The sequence below is a fragment of the Neomonachus schauinslandi genome, chromosome 10 (assembly GCF_002201575.2).
Source record: "Neomonachus schauinslandi chromosome 10, ASM220157v2, whole genome shotgun sequence".
NCBI lineage: Eukaryota > Metazoa > Chordata > Mammalia > Carnivora > Phocidae > Neomonachus > Neomonachus schauinslandi.
In genome coordinates, this window is record NC_058412.1 from 48,804,710 (window position 1) to 48,826,708 (window position 21,999).

At 43.4% G+C, this 21,999-nt stretch overlaps 1 protein-coding gene across 4 annotated transcripts in view; it reads right to left on the bottom strand.

Moving 5' to 3' along the window:
• Positions 1-5,905: 5,905 nt before the first annotated feature.
• Positions 5,906-21,999, bottom strand: part of DGUOK (deoxyguanosine kinase) — a 29,926-nt gene continuing 13,832 nt past the window's right edge. Inside the window, exons 3-7 of one of the 4 annotated variants that reach the window (XM_021699166.1) lie at positions 15,184-15,371; positions 11,824-11,971; positions 7,255-7,370; positions 6,572-6,671; positions 5,906-6,140 (exon numbers count right to left, since the gene is read on the bottom strand). In XM_021699166.1, the coding sequence (XP_021554841.1) occupies positions 6,114-6,140; positions 6,572-6,671; positions 7,255-7,370; positions 11,824-11,971; positions 15,184-15,371 (579 nt within the window). In that variant the 3' untranslated portion in view covers positions 5,906-6,113. Of the gene's footprint in view, positions 6,141-6,571; positions 6,672-7,254; positions 7,371-11,823; positions 11,972-15,183; positions 15,372-21,999 lie in introns of those variants that run through there. The other 3 variants (XM_044918731.1, XM_044918730.1, XM_044918729.1) reach the window with 3 other exon arrangements.

The window sequence follows — 21,999 nt, forward strand, 5'->3', positions numbered from 1 at the left end:
GAGGGCACTGACGTAGGCGCTGTGATGCAGCGTTAGGCTACTGTGGACTTTCCCAGAGCTTGTCAGGAAGATTGTGTGCTTCCAGAAAACGGCTGACGGCTGGTAACCGAGACTGCGGGGAAGTGAAACCGCGGATAAGGGGGGATGACTGCACATGGCTGAGTTGAGGCGGCTTGCCGGTGGTAGTACGGGGCGGGCCCGTGCTAGGAAGGGAGCCCTACGACTGCTATGGAAGAGGACGTGGAGTCGAGGAATTCGGGGGACTGGACTGCAACGTCCACTACACACCTGCAGCTAGAGAAGCAGACGCTGAGGTGCAGGGAAGATTCGGGAGCTTTCAGAGAGGAACAAGCAGAATTTGGCGAGAAAGAGTGTAGGAAGAGAGCTGGAGGGTGAAGAGGACTCCTCATGTGAATGGAGAAGCCAGAGAAACAGGCTTTGTTGAGGGGGTGGGGGGGGGGGGGAGGGGGGGTGGAAGCGGGAACTGTTTTGCACATGCTGAGCAGAAGGAATAGCCAGGTAATGATGCCCAGAGGTCCAGACGGAGCTGGCTTTCAAAGTCATCCTCCTGTCTGGGATTTGCTTCAAAACAATCTGAGAGGGGTGAGGTGGCCCTAGGTGACACAAAATTGGCTCTGAATAGATAACTGAAGTGGGTGAGAAAGTAAAATTTAGCTCAGACTAGGAAAACCAAAGCTGGGAGGGCAGACCCTAGGTAAGGCCAGCTACAAAGTTACCACGGAACAATACTCCTCCCAAGGGCTAGTGTCATAACCATCCCCTTCTTTGCGAAACTACTGCTTTCTGACTCACTGAGAAACCCTGTTCTCTAAAATGATGGACCATCAGAAACTTCGCTGTTTGAAGTTTTATCAGTAAAAATGAAACCAACCCCCTCTGTTGCCAGGAGGATCTAAGTCACTTTGACACAGAGAAGCGGTCTTGATTTGCAATTCCGGTTCAGAGCTTCAGATAAGGGGCTTCTGAACACAACAGTCCACATTTACCTTAACTTTGTATTTCTGCCGGAAATGAACCTGGGTCTACTGTGCAGTTCAGACCGGTGTTGACTCCTGTATACACAGACCTGCTTTGCTTTGAGCCTATCAAAGCACTGCTTCATTTACATTTTGACCTAAACTCTATCCTTCCCCCAACTCCTGTAATTCTCGCTTTTCCTGTTTGGTCAGACACCCCTAGTTCCTCTGGTGTGGTCTCCTTCATCGTAATGAATTAGTGAATCGGATTTTGTCAAACTACAGGTTTGTTCCTGGTGATCTTAGGCTGATTGGGCCAGCGTATGGGTAATAGGGTTACAGGGGTTCCTTGTACTATTCCCTCCGCTATTACAAATGACTCACATTTCCCATGTTTGCAAGTGCTTCAGAAGTCTTCACCCCATGATAATAGTAGGAGCCATGCCATTGAGATCTCTGCAAGTGTGAATAACAGCCCTCCAAAGACATCCACATCCTGATCCCCAACACCTGTAAATATCTTATCTTGGCAGATGTATTAAGGCTAAAGATCCTGAGATGGGGAGAGTATTCTGCCCCAGTATAATCACATGTCCTTAAAAGCAGAGAACCTTTCCTGGCTATGGTCAGAGAAAACTGTGACCACAGAAGAAGGGTCAGAGACTTTGCTGATCTTGAAGATGGAAGAAAGGGGCCACAAGCCAAGGAACGTGGGCAGCCTCGAGAAGAAAGGCAAGGAAACAGGTTCTCCTCCAGAACCTCCAGAAAGGAATGCAGCCCTGCTGATAATGATTCTAGCTCATGAGATTCATGCAGCGTTCTGACCTATAGAACTAGAAGTTAAATTTGTGCTACTTTAAGCCACATTGTGGCAACTTGATATGGCAGCAAAAAAAAAAAAAAAAATGAGTAAGAGATCACTCAGAACAGTGGGTAAAGACAGAAATGAACCAAGGGAGACACCACATAATGGAACAGCCAGAAGAGACCAACAAAGGAGAAAGTGGTCCAGATGTAAGCTGCCCACTCCTTAAAGTGACAGCTGAAGGTTGAGTAGTTTTGCAGTTTGAAGTGCCTGTTCTTCCCTTGCTTCAGTGTCTGCATTCAACAAAGAGCCTTTTTTTTTTTTTTTTAAAGATTTTATTCATGGGGCGCCTGGGTGGCTCAGTCGTTAAGCGTCTGCCTTCGGCTCGGGTCATGATCCCGGGGTCCTGGGATCGAGCCCCACATCGGGCTCCGTGCTCCGCGGGAAGCCTGCTTCTCCCTCTCCCATTCCCCCTGCTTGTGTTCCCTCTCTGGCTGTGTCTCTCTCTGTCAAATAAATAAATAAAATCTTAAAAAAAAAAAAAAAAAGGTTTTATTCATTTATTTGACACAGAGAGAGAGACAGCCAGAGAGGGAACACAGCAGGGGGAGTGGGAGAGGGAGAAGCAGGCTTCCCGCCGAGCAGGGAACCCAATGTGGGGCTCGATCCCAGGACTCTGGGATCATGACCTGAGCTGAAGGCAGTCGCTTAACCGACTGAGCCACCCAGGCGCCCCTAACAAAGAGCCTTTTCTATCTGAACTATCACCTTCTCCCTTCGTGTTGAAAGCCTGAGAGTTTGAGAACTTTCACAATCTCAATTCACATTATAAACCCATCAAGGTAATACTCTGGTTCCAGAAGAGTTGGTTTTACCACATCATAAACGAGAATGAAATTTAGCTATTTTTATGCATTAATCCAAGTTCTGCGACATTGGAGGACAGCCTAAAAGAGGAGGGGGACAGCCACCAGACTGGCCTGACCGTGCAGAGCTGGTCTCCGTGTTTATTTTTTATTTATTTAACAGAGAGAGACAGCAAGAGAGGGAACACAGCAGGGGGAGCGGGAGAGGGAGAAGCAGGCTTCCCGCTGAGCAGGGAGCCCGATGCGGGGCTCGATCCTAGGACCCCGGGATCATGACCTGAGCCGAAGGCAGACGCTTAACGACTGAGCCACCCAGGCGCCCTGGTCTCTGTGTTTAAACACCCCTCCCAGACCCACCCCTCCTCGGATGCTTAAGGTCCAGAACTACAGCTCATCACTAAACCACTTTCTCAGCCACCAATCTGGAAAATGGCAAATTATTTCACCCAGGTGAGACTGTTGATGGCACTATCTTACAGAACATTCACTTTCTAAAGGGCTACGTGTACACAGGGAAAGAAACGCTGGATTTCCGGGTTTTCAGGCTAAGTGGAGAGTGTGAAGGATAGCAGTGTATTCCTAAGTTATAAACCGCCCGACTCATCTGGTTTTGACAACCTGGGCCTAATGCCTCATTCTCACACGAAGGCCTTGGCATGTGACTTTTTCCCTCCGCCTGAATGCCCTGCCCCATTCATTCCTCAGAATTCAGATCAACTGTCACTTTCTTAGGGGGGCTGTCCCAGGTTATGTTAGTTCCTTCTGTCCTAGGCACCCCCCAACACCTGTACTTCTCCTTTTGGACCACCCACCACACCTGAAATTACTTGTTCAGTGTCTTTCACGTTCGCCATTAGATGATGAATTCTGTAGGGTAAGGACAAGGTCTGCCTTCTGTCGTGCTCACTGTTATCTCCTCGGTCTCCAGCAGACAGCAGATACAAGTGTTTGACGACTGATTAACTGAGTGAAGCGTGGGGGCCTCGTGCTCTTATCCTGGGACTACAGGTGATTTCTACATTAGTGGTTCCTGGAAAATGGGAATTAAACATTTGGGCCCCTCAAAGCTAAAGAACCAAAACCACTGAGTTTCTAAAACGTACCTAACATCTTATGTTCATCCGTGGTCTTGTCCGAAGCCTGAAGCAGCCAACAGACGCAAGAACAAGTGGGTCAGATTTTCGACAAGAGTAACAAGATAATTCAGTGGGAGAAGAGAATATTCTTTCCAACTAATGGTGGGACAACTGGATATGCACATGCAAAAGAATGAAACTGAACCCTTCCTTACACCACACACCAAAATTAACTCAAAATCAATCACAGACCTAATGTTAAGAGCCAAAACTATACAACTCTTAGAAGAAAACACAGGAACAAATGTTTGTCACCTTGGGTTGTTCAAAACTTTCCTAGACATGACACCAAAAGCACAAGTGACTAAACTAGACCTTGTCAAAATTACAAACTTTTGTGCTTCAAAGCACATTATCAAAATACACCCCACGGGATGGGAGAAAATATTTATAAATCATGTCTCTGCTAAAAACTTGTATCCAGAATATCTAAAGTCTCTTACAACTCAACAGTAAAAAGCCAAAGAACCTAACTGAAAAAAAGGACAAAGGATTTGAAGAGGTTTTTTCCAAAGAAGAAATACAAATGACCAGTAAGAACATGAAAAGATGCTCAACATCATTAGCCATCAGGGAATGTAAATCAAAACATGACAGGATACTAGGATGGCTATAATCAAAATGAGAGCAAGTGTTGGCAAAGACCTGGGGAGACTGGAGCCCTCATATATTGCTCCAGAGAATGTAAAATGGTGCAGTCACTTTGGAAAACTTTAGCAGTTCCTCCAAAAGTTAAACATGGAGTTACCATTTGACCCAGTAATTCCATTCCTTGGTATATACCCAAGAAAAATTAAAATCTAAAAACTTATATATGAATTTTCATAACATTATTCATAACAGCCAAAAAGTAGAATCCGCATGTCTATCAGTAGGTGAATGGATGAACAAAATGTGGTATGTATATCCATACAATGAAATACTTAGTCATAAGAAAGAATGATGTACTGATGCATGGTACAACATGGCTGAACCTTGAAACCCTTGAAAGTGAAAGAAATCATTCATAAGAGGCCACATCTTATGTGATTCCATTTATATAAAATATCCAGAAGAAGCAAATCTAGAGACAGAAAATCGATTGGTGGCTGCCTCGAGCTGGACTGGGGGTGGGAGAAGGCGGGTGACAGGGGACGGGGAGCGACTGCTAGTTGGGTGGCAATTTTTCTTGGGGTGCTGAAGACATCCTGGAACTGATTGTGGTCATGGTTGCACAACTCTATGGACTATACTAAAAACTACTGAACTTACGCTTTACTTAGGTGAATTGTATGGTACATGAATTATATCTCAATAAAGCTGTTAAAAATTTAAGTAGTAAAGAAATGCCGTGCTTCTATTTCACAACGGCATGCATTTGTCAGAAGCTAATCTCACACTTGTTTTCCCAAACATAAAGAAAGACACAGGTTCCTATCTTCGGGGACACTGACACCCAAGCTGATTCATTTTCCTGTGTGCTTGAACAACTGTCAAGGGCTCAGTGCAGGAATCCCGCTCCTGGGGAATCATGGACCTGCAGGCTTCTTGCAATGGAGCACTTCAATTCTACAGAGCCATGCATTTTTCTCTCGTAACAATGAATTGTCCTCGGAGCCTGAAGTGCAGCACGAAAAATTGTCTTTCCAGCAGTCACTCCATTGAGATCACCTGACACTCACTGGGTACAGTATTTGGGGCAGGCCAGAGTGCCAGGATGACCGAACCCTAAACACGAGATGCTGGACCATGGGGCTCCTGATTCGGTTTCTCCCTTTGGTCCAGGTTCTTCAGCTCTAGCACAAAGGTCTGAGCACCCCATGCCCCCTAGCAAGAGTGCTGGATGGGAAGAGAGAAAGAACATCCTAGAGTTCGGGTTCCATTCCGTAGCCCTGGGGGCTCGCACCGAGTGTCCACCCTCTCCTGAGCCACTGTACTTCCCTTTCGTGCCCAGGGCAGGGCTTGGTTGGGAATCCTGGGGACAATTCCTGCCCGGGCATGTCAGAGGGAACAAGTGAGCACACAGGAAGTCTGGGGGGCGAAGGAGTCAAGAAGAAAAGCTATGGCTGTCCTCAAGTGAAAATGGCTCGTCTAGAGCGGAATTCAGAGCAAGGACCAAGAGATAAATCGACAACTGGATTAGCAAAGGAAGCAAAACTTCCACTTTATTTTAGAAGTCCTTGAGATATAAAAGACAATAACTGCAAAGTCGAAGGCTAACACAAACCATGGACCTGAGTGTCAGAGAGGACTCCAGGGGTAAAAGAAGATGGCAAGGTGCATGACTCAGGATTTTTCCAGCTTCGGAAAGTCAGAGAGCCCAGATCACGGCAAGAACAGCCGGTACTGGCTACAGATTCTTTACAAAGGTGTTCACCTGTGGGAAAGAGAAAAACCAGAAGTTAAATTTCACATTTTCGGCAGACTCTCTAACAGTGCACCCACACTGGTATGCAACCACGCCCAGGTGTTACGAGTTAGGAAAAATCGGGAGGAAATGGGACCTGCGCAGGGTCATATTATGGAAGTGGCTGAGCTGGGAAGAGAATCCAGAAATTGCATTTCCCCAGTTCAAAAATACCTTTGAGGAGAAGTTGGCTGGGAAGTCAATTATTTAACAATTATTAGCCCAAAATGCTTTAGAGAATAGGGATATTTGTAACTTGTACAAGGTCCCGCAGGCTTTGGAGTGTGAAATGCAATTTGAAGCACAAAGCACAAGACCCATTACATTGAAGTCTGAAGCAAAGATAAAAGTGCAATAAAGGAAAATCACTAGAAGCAGGAGTTAAGGTCCTCCTCCTCCACCTTTTTCATGAGTTCTTCTTGTTTAGTTACTTCCTCAGAAAAATCTTCATTGACATCCAATACCAGTACTGGAATGTTCAGCAGAGCCTCAAAATGGAGCCTGTAAGAAGCATGAAAGTTTAGGGGACAGAAAAAAGAAAGCTGAATCAACCTTCACATACTCAGGACATCTTAATAATCCATAGAGCAGATCTAAAGTCACATGGCTTCTCAATGAAATTGCATGTAAATTACAGTTTAAAAAAAAAAAACTTAATAAAGTTGGCTGCAAAGAGGAAGGCTGAAATTTCTCTTTAGCCTTGAGATGGATACTGAAGGTCAGAGCCCCAAACATTTTAAGTGGACTACATACCAAGCCCAAAGGGAGGAAAGGCCAAAATCAGGACTGTCAACTTAGTAAAATGGACAATTTCTCTAAAAATTTTCAGCCCTTCACCCTGGGTCAACTCTATCACCATCATCAATCACAATGTTCAATCTAGGGAAACAAAAAAGCTGGAGAAACAGAACCTAATAAAATGCCTCTTAGAATATACACATTGTATCTCATATTGAGTTTCTCAGTTGGATTTCTAACCACTTTGTACATCTGAACCTTCTTATGGGGCTGCCTGTTGAGCTGGTGTCTGAGCACCTGGCTGTAGGGAGGCAGGTGTCTGTGTGGTACTGTCTTCTCCACTTACTCGGTTGTCTTGTGAACAAGCCAGGCTTCGTGCTGACCGTGAAGCTGTTTGAGATACTCCAGCTCAACTCTTTTCTCCTCTTCCCTGGCCCTCTGGTGGAGTCTCTTCAAACAAACCTAAAAGACAATCCCCAGGCCACACTGAGCTCATGTGTTATCCTGGCTGTGACGATGTGGTCCTCGGGGGCCCGGGGACCCACTCGTGACATCTGGGAATGATAAGCCACGACCTTACTTCTCCGGTCTTGTTTCCTTATTCAATCACAGGTTAACTGCAAACTTCATCCACCCTGGGAAGCTGTAATTACCCTGCTTTTAATCTCTCTCACCTCTGCCTTCCTCAAGTCCTTATCACCTCTCACCTAAACCATGGCAAGAACCTCTGGCTCTCTTTCTGGAGGCGGTGAGTGCATGGGATTAGCACAGGCCTTAAAAAAACCCACGATTCACTTCCTGTCTTCACCATGTACTAGTGGTGCAATCTTTAATGGGCTTCCCATTCCTCCCCTCCACTCACCCCGCGGGAAGCTGAGAGGACTCACCAAGGTTAAGGTGTGTCAAGTTCCCGGCCACAGCAGCTCTCCCCTCCCAGTGAGCCGCCTCCACCCACCCCTCCACAGCGATCCAAGAGAACCGCAGCACTCTCCGCACTCTCCGCACTCTCCTCGCTGCAAACACCTCCCAAGCTCCCTACTGCCTGTAGCCATAAAGCCCCAGGTTCAAGGAATTATCACATTTACAAAATGGTAAGCATCACATTTACAAAATGGTAAGTAATCTGAAACATGTCTTTCATAGTCTGTCACTCACTGACTCTGGAGCAGAAGGCAAACCCTACATAGATCAAAGATAAAACCAAGAAGTAAAAAAAGGCGAGGCTTAAGACTAACTCTCCTTCCCTCCCCCTTTCCAAAGAGGGCATCATTCCATTCTGCCTTCACCTAGTACAAGTCTGAAGCACGCTGGCTCAGAGAATGTCATCTTCTCCTTTACCTGCCACACAAGGCTGTCCCGGATTCTGGCCACCTCTCCTACCCCTCCACCCTCAACTTCCTTAGCACCTGCCTGGACTCAGGGCGGCAGCCAGATTGGACCCGTGGGACAGGCCGACCTCTTTCCTGCCTTGAGACTTCTGCTCCCAATGTTCGTTTTGCCTGACTGCTTCCCTTCCTCTCTCCAACTGGCAAACATTTCATCATTCAATATCATCTGTCCTGGGAAGAACAGGTAGATTAATCCACTGATCTAGGACTACCCTCTTTCAAACACTTAACTTTATTCCCAATGTAAACTTTAGGCCCAAATGAAGCACACAATATTCCCGAAGATGCAGAGTCCGCGCTGTGCATCCCACCTTTCCTCTAAGGAGACAAAATCATGTAAACAAATTTCATTTATGAGCTTATGTCCAACTTTTCAGATTGATTAACAGAGAAAGATCTAACAGGTTAATACTTTTAGCACTTAACTCCTCACTAATCTTCTCCCCTAATCATTTATCATCCCAAACTTAGATCAAGTCCTTATCCTTGGGACTTTACAATTTAGTTAGATAATAAATAAAACAATATGCGAAACAGTGCATCAAGTGCTAAACTGTGAGGTCTGGACCCTTAGGGCAGCAGTCCAGATAAGGGAGGGAGCCACTGGGCCCCAGCGGTCACAGAGGCATTCCCTGGAGGAGGCAGGAGCTCCCCCTTTATCTCTGGTACCAGCTCCCCAGCACCTCGGTAGGCCCTGGGGAAACACAGGCCACGGGTGGCATTTCCACTGTAGCAGGGGACAGAGGGAGGTGTGCACAGGGGGCACGGCGGCTGGGGGCCATAGTCTTGTCTTGTTCGGGGCTGAGCACTAGGCCGGCAGAGCCCGTGGTCAGTAAGTGTCTGTTGCCCGCCTTCATTCGTGGCTTGCAGTTCTGACCTCGTCCCCCAGCTCCATTCACCTTTGCCTCCTGCTTTCATCTTTTCCTTTTCTACTTTCCCTCACCATGAACCTGCTTTCTCTTCCCTCTCTTTCTGCCCCCACACCCCACCTTCACTGCTGAGGGCTTCAAAACATTTCCCGTTGTTTGCCACCCCCAGCACACGGCCCTCCAGCCCCGGCTTCTGGCAGTGCAGTCCTCCGTGCCACCCGCCACCGATGGGAACTCTTTGCGTGCCTTCAGAAGTATTTCATGCATATACACCTCACCCCACCTTTTAAAAAAACACCACACTTGTAAAAGGTGTCCCACCACACACACTGTGCCAGCTTTTCTTCACTTAATAATGCCTTAGAGACTGTTCCGTTAGTATAGTGCTTTCCCATTTTTACGGCGTCAGAGTTTTCCAGTGTATGGACAGAGCATAATACACTCAACTGGCCCAATGGTGACCGCCTGGGGCGTTTCCAATGAGCTGCTATTACAAACAGTGCTGGCTTGCATAGGAGCCACTTTGCCCGTGTGGGAGCATATCTATGGAGTAAATTCCAAGGAGCAGGATTAATAGGTAGGCTCCCATTTTGAGCATTTGACAAAATTCTTGTTTTACTGGTAGGGTTACAACAAATTCTTTAACAAGTCCTGTGCAAGCAGTGCTCTAGTCCTGTGTGTGCTGTGATCAGTCGTCATGATGAGGACACACCTTAGTGTGACTAAGAAAGACAGTGGGGCTATGAATGATAAGGGGGGACCCTCCTGCTGACCTGCCCCCTTCACCAACCAGCCCAGGAGGAGTGGCTGCTGGGACGGCAACTGGACTGCGACTCTGCTGGTGGGTCTGGCCACTGTGCTTCCCAAGCCCAAACCCCATGCCGCCAACAGTCCCCAGCAAGGCCTGGCTGGCTGTGCAGTCTTCCTGATTCCATGGGGCTGGGTGGGGACACTGAGGCCCAGACATCTCTCTTTTGACTGATTTTTTTTATGTTGGTTTGCTTGCTTTTTAGAACTTAGGGAAGAGCAGGTAGAAAGGAGCAAAATGCTCTCCTTAGGTCCATCTCACAAGCTCTAAACTCAGTATTTCCCAGGGCTCTGTATTAGAATATGGGGGCAAGTGCATGGCTTTTCACACAGAGATGTGGTTCACTTCTGTTCTGCTCTTCCCTTGGATATCGTTACCTCTGAATCTCCCAGAAGGGGTCAGGGGTGACTCTGGGGAAGGATATCAGCATTCCTGGGTCTCTGACTCTAAAACCGTCGAAAGAGCATCAAAATCCCCATCCAGTCTTAAGGCTTTTTTGCTTTTTCTACCATTAAGTTGCAAGAGCCCTTCAAACCCCCTCATTCTACCCCAGCTGAAAGACCTCGGCTAGTCTCTCCGTGAAGACACATCAGTCACATCCTCATCGTCATCATAATCGCCACCACTGTTGTCATCATCACTGTCCCCTTCTCACAGTCATTCCAAGTGCACAAAAAAGTGAGGAAGACTTTCTTGCTGGCCTTCTTCTCTCCAGCTACTACAAGCCCATGTGTTGGGCTCCCCACTATCTTTTGGCCCTGCTTGGGCTGCTCTCAGGCCTGCTCCATCCACAAGGCTCAAGCCTGTCTCTAAAAAGTGTGGCCTCCCGGGCGCCTGGGTGGCTCAGTTGGTTGAGCTACTGCCTTCGGCTCAGGTCATGATCCTGGAGTCCCTGGATCGAGTCCCGCATCGGGCTCCCTGCTCGGCAGGGAGTCTGCTTCTCCCTCTGACCCTCCCCCCCCCATGTGCTCTCTCTCATTCTCTCTCTCAAATAAATAAATAAAATCTTTAAAAAAAAAAAAAAAAGTGTGGCTTCCCATCAGGAGGGAGCTTTCCTCCTAAGATTATGCAGTATACCTGACACGTGACCACCCATTACATAGGAATCAAAAGCCAGGAGCAACACACCTCTCAAAAAATACCTCCAGCCTTGACTCAGAATCCCACTCCAGAAGAGCCCTTAGAGACTACCAGCCTGAGCCACTGGATTTGACAGCAAGGACCCTTCCATGGGAAAGGCTGCTAGGGGCTGTCCACGGTCACTGCCAGTCAGAGACTTCTTCCGTGACATCACCCTATTCTGTATGAGGCTGGCTCCAGGGTCCAAGTCAGAAAGTCAAGGAATGTAACTTCTGTAGTCCATCCTGACTTACCAGTGGTACCCTTAAGGCTCAAAAGACAGCTAGCTGTAAATTATGCTAGTATCAGGGTGAGGTAAGGAAACTCTCCACTTCCTCCCGGCATCCTATTCAGGAAACCACCAAGACCATCAGACTCTGAGGACCCAGCTGGAGGAAAGGGAAAGCCGAAGCAGTTGGCTACAGGTAACCTGGCCAGAGGAGCCAATTTGCAAACCCTGGCTGAAAAAGACAATGCCCGATTTTCTCTATGTTGTTGTTCCATCGAGAGGGACCCTTTCTATCAGTCATCCGCTTTAGCCCTCTGCCACAGAAAGCCTGTGGGAAACAGGGTGCTCGATGCCAGAAGGGGAGGGTGTGACCCACACTGCTCTCCATGTTCCACATAATACCCGCCATCTCCTTTCTCCAACCAGAAAATCGGGTGTTGGAGAACATCACCTCTTAGGTTTCAGAAAGCCCTGAAGATTAAGGCTTGATGTTCCTCATTACCTGGGGAGTAGCCTGGAGGTAGATGAAGCCATGTAATCTGAGCTGGCTGGCAAACTCCTGCAGGAGAAAAGAATGCCAGTCTTGATAGATATGCCATTCGATGTTATTGAGGGAACCATTTTCAAAAAGATTCTTCGCAAAGATATACCTGGTTGGAAATATAGGTGGGATTGGGGGAGGGGATCAGAATGGGAAATGGAATGAAAAGCAAAAGGGAAAGAAGCAGAAAAATCAATAACTAACTTGTTCCATGTCTGTTCAAGCCGCTTAACCTTTCTAGCTCCTCATCAATCTTTAAGAAATCTGAATTCTTTTTTTTATTTTATTATTTTTTTAAAGATTTTATTTATTTATTTGAGACAGACAGAATGAGAGAGACAGAGAGCACATGAGAGGGGGGAGGGTCAGAGGGAGAAGCAGGCTCCCTGCCGAGCAGGGAGCCCAATGTGGGACTCGATCCCGGGACTCCAGGATCATGACCTGAGCCGAAGGCAGTCGCCCAACCAACTGAGCCACCCAGGCGCCCCAAGAAATCTGAATTCTTAACCTGTATCTCCTTCCTTGTTCAACAGTAAGATGGGAAATAGCATGTCGACTCTAGAAGCCAAAATCACAGCTCTCCAACTGGATTAATCTACTGGAAGAACAGGGGCAGTGGAAAAGACGATCTTCGGTCGCCAGCGATTCTCCCTGCTGGAGGCCAGTGAGAACAGATAGCATTCAGGGTATGCAAACTCACAATTCTGAGTTTTATTTATTATGGCAGCCAGCCCCTAAGCCAAAAAAACCATCTCGGGCTTATGAGGGCTTCCCAGTCTCCAGGCTGCTGATCCATCCTCTCGTGTGGTCAATAAGTGGAGAAGGAAATGTACTGAAGTGGTGTCACCTACAGAGCAGGGGATGCCTTTCTTATTTAATGCAGCGTTACCAAGAAAGCAGACCCTCCCCCAAAGCGCACAGGAGCCCTTACTCACTTGCTTCCTCTGCTGCTGAGCTTCTAATCCAGGTGCAAGAAAGCTCAATCTAAAAATCAAACAAGCTCGCCCCTTGCTTACTTCCACAACTAAAGGAGCATCTGGTAAATAGGAAATCGGAGCTAACAAGAACCCATTGCTTCAGAAGGGTCAATTCTGCTTTCAAACCTAAGGCATCTTGATACAAAACACAATTTACATCCTAAACAATGAACTCCAGTTTCTAAGGCAACGCTTAGCAACTGGCCACTTCTGGGAAAATGAAATTCAGAATCCTTGTGTACAAATGGCCCAGGGAAGTATACACCACAAGGCTGCAAGTGTTGCGATTAAGAGAATGGTGGCAGCGTCACATTCCTGAGTGTGAGCCTGGCCCCCAAATTCACAAACTGTGTTGCCATGGGCAAGTCATCAAACTCCCTCAGCCCATTTCCTCCTCTGTACAAAGAGGTAACAGTAGAACTGGACTCATAGCATTGTTGTGAGGACTGTATGTAGTACTCACAAGGTGCTTGGAAGAGTGACTGGTGCAAAGTATTCAAGACATCTTTGTTACTATACCTACTTCTTTGCTAGGCTGTGAAGAAATTAATCTAGGAGCTCCCGAAGTCAACTTTCTCAGTCTGGAATGGGTTAGCTATCGTCTAGCTGAAGGCAACATGGAAAGATGACTTTTGTAACTCAATTTCTGAAAAATATTTTCAGCTTCTTCACAGGCAACTTAGAAATTAAAATGTTGGGGCGCCTGGGTGGCTCAGTTGTTAAGCGTCTGCCTTCAGCTCAGGTCATGATCCCAGGGTCCTGGGATCGAGCCCCGCATCGGGCTCTCTGCTCAGCGGAAAGCCTGCTTCTCCCTCTCCCTCTCCCCCTGCTGTGTTCCCTCTCTCGCTGTGTCTCTCTCTGTCAAATAAATAAATAAAATCTTAAAAAAAAAAAAAGAAATTAAAATCTTATAAAGAAAAAGACGGATCTGTTAAGAAGCCCTTTAAGAGGGGCCCTCCCCTTTCTTGAGGATGAGCACTTACTTCCCCACAGCTGGTGGTGACGGGGTGGGAGAAAGCTGGGGTGCAGAGGACTATGGGGAGGAACAACCACAGACTGCGTGCTGGTGCCGCGGAGAATGAGCTTACGGACCCAGGCATCAGGGCTCCTGTTCTAAAACCACATACTATTGTTGCTTTTAACTCCACCAGAAAAGATTTAGATTTCTTCCTCCTAGTCATCCACTCTCCCAAACAACTTGTGTTCCTCCTTTGGGAAACACATCACACACATATGAGCACGTGTGCGGTCTCATAGTCCCCGTTACACTAGGGTTGACCTGAAAGCAGGAACTGGGTCTGCCTTCCTCACTGCTGCAGCCCCAGGGTCTAGCCCGGTACCTGAACATATGGGGATTTAACAAATCTGTGCTGAACAAAGGAATGAATGAATGAATGTTTTAAAGAAGGGAAAGGGTCTAAATTACCATCACGATTAGAATGTATAATGAATTATCCTTTCTATCTCTAAAATGCCCCCTCTGAAGAAAACATCTAGAATGTGTAGCTGCCTATAGCAAAATCAATTCTCATATCTTCCTTTACAAGAAAATGTTAAGATCTTGTAGCTTCTAAACAAAGTGTTTCTTTTTCTGAGGGGTCTCTCACATGCCTAATTCACTAAAGGGCTGGAAATCAAAAAACCCATGGTGATTATTTTTCCAAGTAACCAGGACAGTAATGTATATGTAATTCATCTTCCTAGTCCAGGAGGCATGCCCAGGGAAAGCGGAGAGAAAAATATGCAGTAGTATACCCAACAACTGTAAAAGAACCAAAATCTACAGCTCAACCACTTGTAATTCACATATTTAGCTTTTATAAAGAGTAAACTGTCTCTTGGGGTAGAGAAGGAATATGTAGCCTATAGGATTTGTTCTATGTATCTTGCATGGTTTTGAGATAATGTTAAAAAAAATCACATGACACTTACAAGTGTACCCTTCTTTTTTCCCTCCAGGAGGTTTTATGGGAACACTAAGAAGTAGAACTAGGTTGTCTAATTTGAAAGTAAATGGGTAACCAGCTTAGCATCTTCAGAAGTAAATGGATGATGAAAAAGTACAATTATCAATAACCACAGCTGAGGGAACCTGGGTGGCTCAGTTGGTTAAGCAACTGCCTTCGGCTCAGGTCATGATCCTGGAGTCCCGGGATCGAGTCCCGCTTCCGGCTCCCTGCTCAGCGGGAAGTCTGCTTCTCCCTCTGACCCTCCCCCACTCTCACGCTCTCTCTCAAATAAAAATCTTAAAAAAAAAAAAAAAAATAACCACAGCGGAGCAAGAAGGGAAAACATGCAGCACTGAGCATGGGGCTTGTGGCCAGTGAAGGGCTCAGGGTCTTACCTGTCACTGTACACGGACCTCTCAAAGATCTGTACTGCGTTCTCGGCCTGTAACAGTTTCTCAGGGAAGGGCTCCAGCTGTACTTTCAGGCGGCTCATAAAAGATAATGTCTGGAATGTGTAGGACCATCGTGCTGGTTCCTGGTACATCATATCCAGCAAGTTTCCAAGACTTTGGGCAGTGAAGGCCTACAAGGAAATTACAAAGAGGAGCATTTCCAAGAAGGTATATTTACCCCATGGTGTTTACTCCCCAACACCATGGTTTAATAATCAATGAGGGAAGCAATTACAAAAGTTTCCTTCTACTAAAGAGATATATAATCATATCCCCCAGTTTAGTCAAAGCTATATAATCAAGGAAGAGATTTTCCTACCTGATAAAATGAGAATTTGAGAGGGAGAGGACACGCCACCTTCAACACACCAGAGAAGAGCAGAGGAAGAACCACACATACAATCAGCACATTCACTGACTGGTTTGTGGAGTCTGTCTGATGAGGTGTTAACCAACAACCATCTAAGACTACTTGGAATCAAATCTTCCCATTTTAACACTATGTTGCCTCTCTTTTGAACTTTCATCTGTGGCTATTTCTTTACAAAACTTCAACCCAGACAAGAAAGCAACGGATTATTTGAAAATCCAACTAACCAACCAAATAGAATTCTCTCTCTCAAAGAAGGGATGAAAACAAACAAACAAAACCTTCCTCCTCCATTCTGGAGACTTTATGAAATGTATTTGAAGACCCACTTACTCAGCATGTGCAGGTGGGAACATGTGTGAGATACTCAGAAGCCCTGGACTCTTTCCTGGGCTCTGCCACTGACTCAGCACAAAAGTGAATCCATTCACTCTCCATTAACTGAAGGCCTACACGGATGAGGCGCTACATAGGCTCGACGCTGTTTAAGGGGTTTTATTTTCAGTGTTCACTGTGCTGTTATGTCATTTAATCTTCAAAACAGCTTCATGAAGAGGGCACTATTGCATGCTCATTTTCCTGAGGGGCAAATTCACTCACAAAGGTTAAGTAACTTACTTGTCCAAGGTTTCAAGATGCGTAAATGCAGAACAGGGACTCAAACCTGGCTTCCTGTAACTTCATTCTAATGCTTCTCCATATAAAGACAAGCTGGGAAGTAAATGATACATAGAATTTCCACAGATAGAAATGGGGACTAAGAGCACATATGGGGTGGAGAGAAAGACGGAGGGGGAACTAGGTTAGACAACCACAAGTGGTCCAGTTTGGCTAAGTATCAACCACAGATTCCAAAGAAGGATCCCAGCCCTTTGAAAGACTTCACGGGGAGCAATGCAGGTAGAGCAGAATGGATCACAAGATGTTTTCCCTCCTTCCAATTCTCCAACCCGCAAACACACAGCAGTCTCACAAATGACCCCCGGTTAAGAGTTGGAAGTAGAGGCAGGGGGACAAATCTAAATCCACTTGAGTCTCTGATGGTGTCACCAGAGAGAGTAGAGAGCCCTTGGGGTGCAGCACAGTTACGAGACTGTATGGAAGCCCCATGAAGGGAGTGAGGTGCTGTGTACAGATGTACTAGGTTGACTGGGTGGGAGCTATTCCATCAGCGGCCTTTGGGCTACCAAAGGGAAACTGTTCTGGAACAAAACTCTGTTCAGGGCCTACACAATTTCTGCAAGAACCCATCTCAGCTACAGAACAAATGCAAACATCCCTTCAAACATATAAGCAAAGAGAGGAACAATGACTGGATATAGTAATATTCAGCAATTCAAAGGGAGAAAACCAATGCATCTGCTCAGGACAAGCAGCCCCTTAAGAGACAGAGCTGTTGCCAGAAACAAAAGAAAACAGAAAAATCTCAATGAGATTCAAGAGACTGCCACATTGATAAGAACAGGCTGTCATAAAAACAGGAATAATATGAAAAGAACATTCTTTTTTTTTTTTTTTAAAGATTTTATTTATTTATTTGAGAGAGAGAGAATGAGAGACAGAGAGCATGAGAGGGGGGAGGGTCAGAGGGAGAAGCAGACTCCCCACCGAGCAGGGAGCCAGATGCGGGACTCAATCCCGGGACTCCAGGATCATGACCTGAGCCGAAGGCAGTCGCTTAACCAACTGAGCCACCCAGGCGCCCTGAAAAGAACATTCTTAAAGGAGAAAAAAATGCAATTGCCAAAACAAAGCACCCTATGAAGACAGTAACTAGCAGATTGTACACTGCAGTAAACCTAATTAGTGAATGTCATACAGAACATCAGCTCAAGAAATTTTCCTTAAACTAAGAGGAAAAAAAAAAACAACCCAGAAAATTAGGACAGAAATGAAGACATACAGGATAGAAGGAGGAGATCCAATGTACACTGTAGTATCATGCTAGAGTGTTTTTTGCCTTTCCTTTCTTTCCTCTGGAAAGATATATCAAGTGTAATGTCACTTGTGTTCCACCTCACAGTAATTAATGTAATTTTGTATCACAAACAACTTTCCAAACAAGAGCTAAAATGATCCACAACTCCACAGTACCTGTAGCTCAGACAAAGCTACCTAAGGAAATGATGTTCCTTCTCATGAGACAAAAGTCCAATACAGAGACGGGAAATGCCACCCCCAGCAAAGAGATGAGCAGAGGAAGACCATTACTCATTAAGGCGTGTGTCTCCTTCTCATCAAATTTCATCATCACTGAGAATCACTAATAGAACCATGTAGTAGCTCTAAGTATTTAAGAACAAAGTTTAAAACTAGAAGCTATAGTAGGAAGGAATTGATCTGATAGAAAAGCTAAAACAAAAGAAAAAAATTAAAGAAAATTTCTGAGATGTGAGACTTTCAACCAGAAAAATTCAGAGTACCAGAAAAGATTTCATATATATTTATATATACAGCTTTCATAAACACATATACACACACACATGCACACACAAGAACCCAAAACTGGACCTATCCTACCAAAATACCAACAATTCAAAAAAACAAAACAAAAATCTAACAGCAGGGAAATCACATGAATTACTTATTAAAAAAAAAAAAAAGATCAGAACCATATAATACTTCTCTACAACAGAAACTACCTTTTATATTACAGAGCAAAAGGAAGACATTTTTAGACAAGCAATCACTCAAATTATACCACCCACATGCCCTTTCTGAAAAAAATCTCTAAAATATATTTCAACCAACTGAAAAATTAAGAAACGGGAAGATGTGGAAATGAGAAAACAGTGGTCAGTGATCAACCAGGAGAATAGAGTTAAGTATAACTAAGGGTGTAACTAAGGAACTATTATTTATGTGGCTATGAAACTGAGTGCCACATTTCTATTGTTAAAAAAGAAATTTCACAACATAAAAACATTCTGGATCTACAAAATTTCAGATAATTTCAATATACCTGGCAAAGAAGGTAATAAAAAAGTAGTAGAATTCTGTTTTGGCTTCTTTTTCTCTTTCACAGAGGCTCCGTTAACATTGAAAGATAGGTTTAAACATGTACATTTTTAATTTACATGTTTCCCGTTAGGATAAAAATAGTAAGTTTACCATATAAGGAAAGGGGAAAAAATGAAAGAAAATATTAAATATAGCAAAAAAGGGAAAAAAGGGGAGATGAAAGCACAAAATAAGGTGATAGAAATAAGTTAAACACAATTATAATAAGAGAAAAATTCCCAGGAAAGGCAAACCCTAACACTGGGTAAAAACTAAAAATCCTGTAAGAAAAATACCTAAAACAAAATGACATGTATTAGTTAAGGACAAAGGGACAGTGAAATCCACCAAATAGATGCAAATAAAAAGAAAGCAGATGTGGCAAAATTGTATTTTAAAAAAAGCATTATATGCGGGTGCCTGGGTGGCTCAGTTGGTTGAGCGACTGCCTTCAGCTCAGGTCATGATCCTGGAGTCCCGGGATCGAGTCCCGCATCGGGCTCCCTGCTCAGCGGGGAGTCTGCTTCTCCCTCTGACCCTCCCCACTCTCATGTGCTCTCTCTCATTCTCTCTCTCTCAAATAAATAAATAAAATCTTAAAAAAAAAAAAAAAGGCATTATATGCTACAAGAGGGTTTTTTTATACTAATAAACCAATAAAGACTACACAAAGGAGTCGTGAACCTTTTTACGTGCAGTAATAAAGCCCTGAAATCTAGAAATATAAGAGCAGAGCCAATTAAAAATACAAGGAGAAATGGACAAAAAGCACAAACTTTAACACACTTTTCTCATAATTTAATATAAAAAGTAGACCCCAATAATGAGAGCTCATTTTTAATTGTTATTATTAAGTCATTATTATTTTTCACATATCTGAAATTGATGTACATCTTACAATGTTTAAGTTAAACTTTAATAGACATTTTTATTATTCCTTAGAAGTATTATTATTAAATTGATTATGTGTCTTACGATCAATGGCATCTTAGAATTTGTAATATATGTCACACCAATTCCATACCTTAGAGATAATATATATTCTTCTTAAAAGTCCATGGCACATTTACCAAAATTGGTCATACACAAAAATCGATCATATGTAAGCCATAAGAAGACCTCAGTAAGTTCCCCCAATTAAAATTGTATAAGCCATGTTGTCTGACCATAACAAAATAAAATTAGAGTAAAAAAATAATGCACACACAAAATCTACTCAGAAAATGTAAAATTGGGGCGCCTGGGTGGCTCAGTGGGTTAAGCGGCTGCCTTCGGCTCAGGTCATGATCCCAGGGTCCTGGGATCGAGCCCTGCATCGGGCTCCTTGCTCCGCGGGAAGCCTGCTTCTCCCTCTCCCACTCCCCCTGCTTGTGTTCCCTCTCTCTGTCAAATAAATAAATAAGATCTTAAAAAAAAAAAAAAGAAAATGTAAAATACCTTAAAAATAATTCTAGGGCAAAGAATAAATCAAAAACTACAATTACAAATTCGGTATTTCAGTTAAAATCTTATATGTCAAACTCTAAAAGACAAGGCCAAAGCTTATTCCATGAAGAAAACTTTCAGTTGCAAATGCTTTTATTATTAAGGAAAGAAAAAAAGAAAAATACACAAACTAATCATTCAACCTAAAGAGCTTTAAAAATACAGAGGTTCTTAGAAAGAAAGGAGTAAATTTAAAGGCCAAAATTAATGAATTAGAATGCAAGTCCCCACAGAATTAATAAAATCCATTAACTGGGTCTTTAAAAAAGAACAATCATCTATCAAATCTATCCCTCCCCAAATATTAACACAAACAAGCAACATCAGACAAAAAACACAGTAATTCTGGATTAAACTATTAAAAAAATACAGGTACTACTTTTATACAATTAAATTTGAAAATCTCAATAGAAGGGCAATTTTCTAAGAAAACAAGGTTATCGAAATTGATTCAAGAAGGTGTAAAAACAAACAAACAAAAAACCACAAACCCTGAATAATAGCTGAGGAAGGAACAGTTGTCCAGCAACTATTTCACCCAAACGGCACTGAATCCGTATTATTTAAAAAATGATTTCTATCCTAACTTCAAAGAATAGATAATTCTTACACTAAAAGTCTAAAACTTCTCAATTCATTTTATAACCCTGATGGTAAGAACCTCTGTATTTTTAAAGCTCTTTAGGTTGAATGATTAGTTTGTGTATTTTTCTTTTTTTCTTTCCTTAATAATAAAAGCATTTGCAACTGAAAGTTTTCTTCATGGAATAAGCTTTGGCCTTGTCTTTTAGAGTTTGACATATAAGATTTTAACTGAAATACCGAATAGTAATACCAATTAAATATATAAATATACATGCAAAATTTCAAACAACCTATTAGCAAATTAATGGAATAGTGTACCATGATCAAAAGGGTTCATTCCAGAATGTACAGATGGCACCATTATCAAATCTACTGACTAATACTAAGAGATTAAAACAGAAAAACCCCATGGTTATCTCACTAGATACTAAAAAGGCTTTTGATGAAAATTCAACATCTGATCCTGAGGAAAACAGTTCCTATCCTAGTAATTAGAAAGGTACTTCCTCCACATGATCTATTGAAACGATTAACAATCACAGAACTTATATTGATACATTAGAGGTATTTCATTAAAAACAGAACAAGATAAGGCTGACTTACCATCAGTGCTATTATAGTTAGTATTGCTCTAGAACTTCTACCCAATAAAACAAGAAAATAGAAGTGAAGTATGGATATTGGAAAACTCTTACAAATGATAAGTATTTAGGGAAAACTATTATTTTCTGAAACCTCAAGCAAATAAAACAAAAAAAAACCAATAATATTACAAGACAAACATAACAATTAACTGCTTTCCTTTAAAACAGTAACAATCAATTTGGAAAAGATGATGGGAAAACAGATCCCAGTCACAATAATAAGAATCAAATAACCATTCAGGAATAAACTAAACAAGCATACTACTATGAAAAGTAAATAATGACTTGGGGAAAATGAGCCTCCTGTAACTTTTAAAGTCACATAAAGAGCAAAATAAAACCATAAAAGCAAGAGAAAGAAATGTAGGCGCATGTTTTTATAATTTTGGATTGTGAGAGTCTTTTTAAAACTTTAATACCAAAGGCAGTAATTATGAAGAAAAAGACAGATTTGACTACATAAAAACTTAAATGTATTATATTGCAAAATATATCATATACAGAGACAAAAGAAAAATGACAAACTGGGGAAAGGATCAGCAATATGTGATAAAGACTTAAGATACTCAACATACAATGAGTTCTTATAAAGCCATTACAAAAATCTGAAGATCACAGTAGGGGGGAGAAAAATACAAGAGGTCTTAATAGGCAATTCACTAAAGAATACTAATA